This window comes from Marasmius oreades, chromosome 7, assembly GCF_018924745.1.
Source record: "Marasmius oreades isolate 03SP1 chromosome 7, whole genome shotgun sequence".
NCBI lineage: Eukaryota > Fungi > Basidiomycota > Agaricomycetes > Agaricales > Marasmiaceae > Marasmius > Marasmius oreades.
Window position 1 is genome coordinate 3,211,228 of NC_057329.1, and position 7,321 is coordinate 3,218,548.

Consider the following 7,321-nt stretch of genomic DNA (forward strand, 5'->3'; position numbering starts at 1 on the left):
GACCCCGCTCGAGCCTATCCCAGTTTAATCCTTCCTCGCTATCGGTTCCAAGTTCCCCTGCCTGAGCGTATCTAATTCTCTTTTTCTCCCTCAGTGAGCACGAAACGACCACAAGGAATCAAATAAGTCTATAACTCGGAAGCCTCCTTGAATACCAAACGCCAAAAATAATCAAACCAATCGTCAGTATATCCACGAAATATCTGCAGACACCGCCCGAACCCCCTGAGACTTTCCAATCGAGTGCCAAAGACACTGCGAAAAGTGAAGAGGCCACTATCGGCGCAAGTCCTCGCAATCCAGACGAAATCATCTGTTGAATACCATTAACGGCTCCGAGTGCATTTGGAGGTGCGGATTTGACGATTAGAGTTGTGATCGCATCTGGGCCAGGTTATAGTAGTAAGTATCCAAAAAAAAATCCAAAACGACTCATTCGAGGAAAATAACCCACTGTACGCAGTAGCAGCCAACGTAGACGCGCCCATCTGCGCAACGATAAACGTCCAAACCAACCAATTAGCGCTCCCCACCCTCGCCGCGACAACTCTCGCAAGCGTCATCATCAACATCCTCAAGGTATGAAATGAATACGAGAGGATGAACATCTTCTTCGGTCCGATCCGCTTCAGCATTGGTTTCCAGACGAAGAGTTGGAGGATGCCGTTACATACACCATATATGCCTAGAACTATCCCGATCTGGTATGGAGACAAGCCGAGGCCACCAGAGGGGATGGAAGTGGAGTATACGAGGGGAATGAGGACTCGGTAGGACATGTGAGTGAGGGAAAAGATAGCAAGGGTGATGAGGGAGCGTTGGAGTGGAAGGTTTGGGACGACGATTTCGTAGATTGTAAGTTGAGCTTTGTTCTGATTTTCTTCGTTACTTCCGGCGAGGAGAGGATCACGTTCTGATGGTCCATCGCTCGACGGAGAAGTATTAAGGGTCTAATAAGAGATGTTGCTATGAGAAGCTCTGGGTGGGAGAGGGAATATTACTTACCTCTTTCAAGAAGTGGAATGCGAATATGAATGCCGTGAATGCACACATCGCCGCGGCTGCACATGCAAGGAAATAAGGATTCTCGCGGAAGAATGGGTGCCTGAATGTGCGAGGCCATTGCTCTGCAGGGTCTGACAGAATACCACCCATGGCGGGCCTAGGACAACCATGAGCCTCATCGTTGAGCAACATAGGATAACAAAAGATATACCCAATCGTAGAGCCTACGTTCCAGGCGAGCGTTAAGAGCGTCAAGGCGTCTGCTAGGTTGGTGTCGTCTGTGAACTGCGTCCCCAGGGTGAGTCGCTAAGCGGACGATATTTGAGGATACAGGCCTACCTCCACCATAAGGGTCTTGACCACACCTAATAAGATCTTGAACACACGCTCTTCAAACAGTACCATCCTATACTCACCTAAATTTCCATTAAACACGCCCTGCGCACATCGGAAAACCACCAACTGCCAAAACGTCTTTGACAACCCAAATCCCAACATCGCAACAGTCAACCCGAGCGGGCCAATGAGCAAAATCGGCCGTCTTCCAATCCTATCTGAAGCTCTACCCCAATGATAGACAGTAAGACATTCCGTGACAAAAAACAGAGATTCCTGTGATCATCGTCAGGAAATGAATGCTCATCGAAGGGTTTGGAACGTATGAAACTCACAATAATCCCAGCATAATACCCCGTACTTTTCTCATCTCCACCCGTAACCCCAGTCCTGCGAACAAAAGCGGGTATGAAAGGGTATATAACTTGTCCAGTGACTGGTTCTGCATGAGCGATCAGGAGCGCGACTGTCGTTTGTAATTTCGGGAGAGGTGTTGTTTCGCGTCGACGCTCCGGGTCTGTAGGTTCTACTGCCATCTGCAGCTGCAGGATTCCCTGCACGGTTGCTCACAACGACGATGGATGGGACGGGTGTGCAGTGTGATCATGACTCAGACTGTGTTGAAAAAGTAAATTAAAATTCCTTTTGCGGCTAACCGATCGAGAGAACGTGACGTGGGCGTCTGATCATGAATCGCTTTGACATGCGGAGTCTTTTTCGAAAATTTCGATAGAACGTTCTAGATCTCTGGGAAAGGACTTCTCGAAGCAAGCGGGGTAATCGCAATTACAAGTTCGAAAACTCCTATTTTGCATGCGGAAGACGAAACGCAAACCACAATCCAAGCAGAGTGACTCCCATCAGTACAACATACACAAAATATCCATCCAAAAGCCCCGACTGCAACGACAGAGCGAACAGAGAAGACGCAAACGCTGGTCCAACCGCTCTCGTTCCAGACGCGATCATCTGTGCAAGTCCGTTCACAGTCCCAAGTGTACCCGCCGGCGCATTTTCCACGTATATAATCGCCAACGGAGCTGTAAGGGGGCCCCCGGGGGCGCTCAGTGTCACCAAAACAAAGAGAAAAACAAACACTCACTGTAAGCCGTACTAACCAACAACGCCATCGCCTGCTGTAAGACAACAACAACCCACACAGCCGTAGTAACACGCCCCGCTCGTCTGACCATCACCCGTAATATCATCAATCCCAAAAAATCACCCAAGAAACTCGCGTATGCTACAATAAACATCGTACGAGCACCGAATTTTTTCACTAGCCGCTTGCCCAACGTGACTGAGTTGAGAGCATTGCAGACCATGAAAACGCCTAGAATCGTTCCGATACGTGAGGGTGCAAATCCTAGCCCTCCCAACTTGGTTGAAGCGGAGTAGATGAGGGGGATGAGGACCACATGGCTTATGTCTGACAGAGCTAGGAAACCTTGACAGGTGAAGGCGATTTTGAGTTCAGGTGTTAGAAGCGACCGATACGAGGGCCGTTGAGGGAGGCCATCCTCAGGCCGTGTCGCGACCGACTCAGTTGATACGGTTCCATAGCCGTTTTCAGTATTGTTTTCGGCAAGCAAAGCTCTATTTTCTCCAGATTTCCGATCACGATCACGTTTCGTTTTAAAGTGCGGGTGAGTCTGAACATCAGAATCAGTATCGGCCGGTGTTAAATGGGACTCTGGAGAAACGAAGTACCTCCTTTAACCCAAGTAATGCCAAGACAAACGCCACCAATGAAAGGAGGCCGGCAATAGCCAAAGGCAGGAAGTACGGATAGTCGATAAAGAGCCACAAGTTCCCGAACACATCAGGCCATCGTGTCGCGGGATTGGCGAACATACCTCCAATAGCGGGTCTAATAGAAACAAATGTTGAGCACGCAATTCCGCTAGCGGGTTGTCCTTGTCGGATTATTTTTACTTACCCTAACGTTGCGCCCGATGTCCATGCAACCGAGATGAGGGCGAACGCGTCCACCCTGTTAGTCTCGTCCGTCAGCTACAAAAGAAGGAAAGACAGTTGGGATCAAGTCAACAATTTGCGTCATCAGCTCCGTACCTCCGCAAGAACAGTTTTAGACACCCCTTGTCAAAGCATAAACATGTATTGAGTTTTGAATTGACTTTGCATTAAGTTGAACTTCCGAACTGACCGATGTTTCCGTTGAACATCCCCTGGGCGCATCTGAACACTACGAGGGGCCAAAACGTCTTTGACAACCCAAACCCCAGCATTGCGAACGCGAGGCCAAGTGGTCCGAGGAGCAAGACCGGCTTTCGCCCATACGAGTCGGATGCGCGGCCCCATATAGCGACAACCAGGCTTTCGGAGAGGAAGAACAAGGATTCCTATAGTTGACTCCCGTCGTCAATACATAGTTCATGGGAAGATGATTTGAAGAACTCGCTATAATCCCCGCATAATACCCTATCTTGGTTTCGTCCCCTCCCGTTACGCCAGTCCTTTCGATAAGCTCCGGGATGAACGGGTAGATAACTCCTGCAGTGATTGGCTCGACGCCTTGAATCAGAAGTGCAAATAGGATTTGAAGTTTTGGCAGGGGCGTCACGGCAACGGAAGGTGGTGGTGATGGTGATGCTTCAGGAGAGCTGGATATCGATGATTCGTTATCGTTCGACATGGACATGAGACTGAATCACAGTGTCAGAGCGTACTCTTATAATAGGGAAGATATTTAAAACTGAGTCATAGTAGTACCCACCAATAATGAGTCAATGATATTGTTTTGACGCTGTAGCTGAATATTGACTCATAAGTACCACTGGCAGTAGAAGGTGTCCTTGATGCTATGTTCCCGCTGACCCAGGTCCTACTTTCAGTTTATTGGAATTCCAAAGAAAAAACATACTGACTGAGAAACGTGCGTAAGGCAACCGGGGTTAGATGAGTGCCACTAGAAAAGCAGTTGAGGGAGAAGGGAAGGACGATGTGGTTCAACATACAACTTCCGTCTCCATCGGTTCCAGTGTCACGGTTGACAGGACCGGCGACCGAAAAACCACGTTGTTACGTCACATCGCTTAATTAATTAACTTCTGACTATATGTAAATACCTGAGTTACTTTTGTGACGTAGATAGCCAATGATATCCAATGGTATCGCTTTTCGCTTTTTAACTTCGTTGCACTCCCGGGCCGAATAACAGTTACAAGAATTTTTGCATGCATGAAAATAAAAACAAGGGTATGACTATAGAAGAAAAGAACGAAAAAGAAAGCGTCCAACAGTCTACATACTATTACATTTTGGCTCCTTCCTCCTCCTCCATAGTAGTATCGGGATTCAGTTATCACTGAATAAGTTTATAATTCGGAAGCTTAAGCGAATACCAAACTCCAGCCGTAATCACCACCAGCTGAATCAAATCCGCCATATACCGACAAATCCCGCCCTCACCACCCGTGACCTTCCAGTCAAGCGCCAACGATACCGCGAATAGAGAGGACGCGACTGTCGGCGCCAATCCCTTCAACCCGGACGAGATCATTTGTTGTATCCCGTTGACAGCTCCCAGCGCGTTCGGAGGAGTAGATTTGAGAATCAGCGTTGCCGTCGTATCTACGCGTGCCCTAGCTTCAGCAAAGAGCCCATGCAGAGGAAGGGGGGGGGGAGACACTTACTGTAAGCAACAGAAGAAAACATAGACGAGGAGATCTGCGCAGCGATCAACATCCACACCATCCAATCGACAGTCCCCGTAGTCGCTACTGCCATCCTCGCAAGCATCAACATCCCTATCCTCACTATGTGAAACGAATACGAAAGAATGAACGTGTTCTTCAGCCCTATACGATTCAACATCGGCTTCCACCCAAACACTGGGAAGACAGCGACACAGACGCCCTCGACGCCCAGTATCGCCCCGATTTTGTATGGTGACAGTCCTAGACCGCCGTTGGGTATCGATGTGGAGTAGATGAGGGGTACGAGGACGGTATAGGACATGTTCGTGAACGAATAAAACGCATGACAAGTGAGTGATCGTTGCAACGGAACATTAGGGATGATGATTTCGTGGAGTGTGGGTGACGGTTCATTCGGCGGTGGTAACACTGGCAGCACCGGGTCGTGGTGGTGAGTTCGTGCAATTTCTCGTGGTCGTGGAAGGAGGGGATCGCATTCTGATGGATCCGTTTTGTGTTCCTTGTCGGAATAGTCCCTGAGAGTCTGACAATATGAAAAAGAAATGAATTCAGTAAGTGGGGGACCGTTGCCAACGAGAATGTATTATTATTTTTTACCTCATTCAAGAAGAAAAAGCAAATGACAAATGTGGCGAATGCCAAAAATGCTGGCCCAGCACAAGCGAGGAAATAGGGGTATTCTCTGAAGAACTCATTACCGAATATACGAGGCCATCGTTTTGCAGGATCTGTTAATAGCCCACCCATAGCAGGCCTACGGGGGGCAAATTTAAATGAGAAATCTATACAATCACATACGGGGACGTAATTGCTTACCCGATGGTAACCCCAACGTTCCACATAAGTTGCAAGAGCGTGAGAGCGTCCGGGAGGTTGGTATCGTCGGTAATCTATAAAAATAAAATGAACAGGAGTTTCTACGCGCCGAAGAGACCGATATACCTCTGCCAGGAGAGTTTTGACGACCCCTGATATAGATGTCAACATCGAGAACAATGAATTCATGAAACATCCGAGTCCACTGACCAATGTTCCCGTTAAAGACGCCTTGAATGCATCGAAAGACCACCAGTTGCCAAAAGGATGTAGACAAGCCGAAACCGAATGTGGCAATCGCCAGACCAAGCGGGCCTATCAACAGAATCGGTCGTCGTCCCAGTCTATCTGAAGCTCGACCCCAATGGAAGACACAAAGACATTCCGAGATAAAGAATAGAGATTCCTGTTACGACGACGTCGGGTCAACCTTCGGCATCAGTGCGCGCATAGACTAGGACGGGACGACTCACGATAATTCCCGCATAGTGTCCAGTCTTCTTTTCGTCGCCATTCGTGATCCCGGTTCTACGAACAAAAGCGGGTATAAACGGGTAGATAACAGTCGCTGTTACAGGCTCTGCATGGGAGATGAGAAGCGCAAGGGCTGTTTGAAGTTTTGGGAGTGGCGTCGTTCTCGGACGGCCGTTTTCGTGTTTTGCGACCGTCATCGTGACCTAGGCTCGACTCGTTCCGGATTGATACCACCACCACCAGGAGGGAGGGAGAGGGGATGAAGGATACGCTGCATCCTTTCAAAGCTTTTAATCGTATCTGATTCCCCGAATAACGAATCTAATCTTTTGCTCCCGCTGCCGGTTAGGCATGATGGTTCTTGAACTCGGTGCTCGACAGCGGAATAGAGAGTAGTATTACACGGTTCCCGTTATCATACCTGTATGGAAGGCAACTTCTTCGACAGATATCTGATGGACCTTTTCTTTATATAACCTGAACCCTGAGTCGAGGAGTCGGATTGCCTACCCAGCGTTACCCACAAGCGTGATTGCAGAGAAAGAGGAAGGAAGGGACGGACACAGCCACTTGGCGCCAGCTCGAATCCTGAGAAAATGGTCGTGGCTGTGCGTGGAAATTCTGCTGGGACCCATAAATGTCCATATCACAACACACGTCTTCTCAAAACATCACTCTCCTTTAACCTTCCATGACCACTTGGCATTGAGATAATTTCTGCGCAGAACTGGTCTGCACATCGAGTGGAACTGCGAGTTGCAGCATAAACCCACGTAATACTGAACAAAAAGAGCAAGTTGATTATTCGAGTGGAGTCGTCGGTGGAGGATGAGAACGGAAACAAGCACTTCTCCCCACTGTGATGCATACGATTGCTTGTAAGACTGGTGTAAAAAAAAATTCCACGGCGTATGACTGCTCCGGGTAAAAGGCCGGTAGAGGCGATTTTTTGGCCTGCGGTGAGTGACGAGTTTCTTGTAGCCCTCCTGACCTTCCTCGCAGTCTCGTAC

At 48.6% G+C, this 7,321-nt stretch overlaps 3 protein-coding genes across 4 annotated transcripts; all 3 read right to left on the reverse strand.

Annotated features, from left to right (window-relative positions):
* Window positions 1-30: 30 nt before the first annotated feature.
* On the reverse strand, window positions 31-1,937 carry E1B28_011766 (uncharacterized protein). The gene is made up of 7 exons (XM_043156815.1): window positions 1,677-1,937; window positions 1,422-1,617; window positions 1,345-1,370; window positions 1,217-1,290; window positions 1,006-1,162; window positions 455-950; window positions 31-384 (listed from the first exon to the last, which is right to left on the reverse strand). Exons 1-7 carry the CDS (start codon window positions 1,875-1,877, stop codon window positions 119-121), a joined length of 1,416 nt encoding a protein of 471 aa, XP_043006627.1. The 5' UTR covers window positions 1,878-1,937; the 3' UTR covers window positions 31-118.
* Window positions 1,938-2,090: 153 nt separating this feature from the next.
* E1B28_011767 (uncharacterized protein) lies at window positions 2,091-4,316 on the reverse strand. 2 transcript variants are annotated; one of them, XM_043156816.1, is made up of 9 exons: window positions 4,230-4,316; window positions 4,079-4,174; window positions 3,764-4,007; window positions 3,509-3,704; window positions 3,415-3,440; window positions 3,281-3,354; window positions 3,052-3,211; window positions 2,444-2,993; window positions 2,091-2,381 (listed from the first exon to the last, which is right to left on the reverse strand). In XM_043156816.1, the coding sequence occupies exons 3-9, from the start codon at window positions 4,001-4,003 to the stop codon at window positions 2,146-2,148; spliced, it is 1,482 nt and encodes a 493-aa protein (XP_043006628.1). In that variant the 5' UTR covers window positions 4,004-4,007; window positions 4,079-4,174; window positions 4,230-4,316; the 3' UTR covers window positions 2,091-2,145. The 2 variants fall into 2 exon arrangements, with proteins under 2 accessions (XP_043006628.1, XP_043006629.1); XM_043156817.1 differs by lacking the exons at window positions 4,079-4,174; window positions 4,230-4,316 and having other exon boundaries at window positions 3,509-4,038.
* Window positions 4,317-4,666: 350 nt separating this feature from the next.
* E1B28_011768 (uncharacterized protein) lies at window positions 4,667-6,508 on the reverse strand (the record flags this gene model as incomplete). The annotated part of the gene is made up of 7 exons (XM_043156818.1): window positions 4,667-4,935; window positions 4,998-5,544; window positions 5,619-5,775; window positions 5,838-5,911; window positions 5,964-5,989; window positions 6,048-6,243; window positions 6,311-6,508. The coding sequence occupies 7 exons, from the start codon at window positions 6,506-6,508 to the stop codon at window positions 4,667-4,669; spliced, it is 1,467 nt and encodes a 488-aa protein (XP_043006630.1).
* Between the last annotated feature and the right edge of the window lie 813 nt (window positions 6,509-7,321).

Bases quoted from the DNA above. Each gene is read 5' to 3' on its own strand.
- E1B28_011767 (XM_043156816.1), bottom strand. From the start codon at position 4,003: ATGTCCATGTCGAACGATAACGAATCATCGATATCCAGCTCTCCTGAA. The intron at 3,441-3,508 runs GTCAGTTCGGAA...TGCTTTGACAAG, and splicing joins GATGTTCAACGGAAACATCG to GGGTGTCTAAAACTGTTCTT. The intron at 3,355-3,414 runs GTACGGAGCTGA...CTTCTTTTGTAG, and splicing joins CTAAAACTGTTCTTGCGGAG to CTGACGGACGAGACTAACAG.
- E1B28_011766 (XM_043156815.1), bottom strand. From the start codon at position 1,877: ATGGCAGTAGAACCTACAGACCCGGAGCGTCGACGCGAAACAACACCT. The intron at 1,618-1,676 runs GTGAGTTTCATA...CGATGATCACAG, and splicing joins GGTATTATGCTGGGATTATT to GAATCTCTGTTTTTTGTCAC. The intron at 1,371-1,421 runs GTGAGTATAGGA...AGATCTTATTAG, and splicing joins CGTGTTTAATGGAAATTTAG to GTGTGGTCAAGACCCTTATG.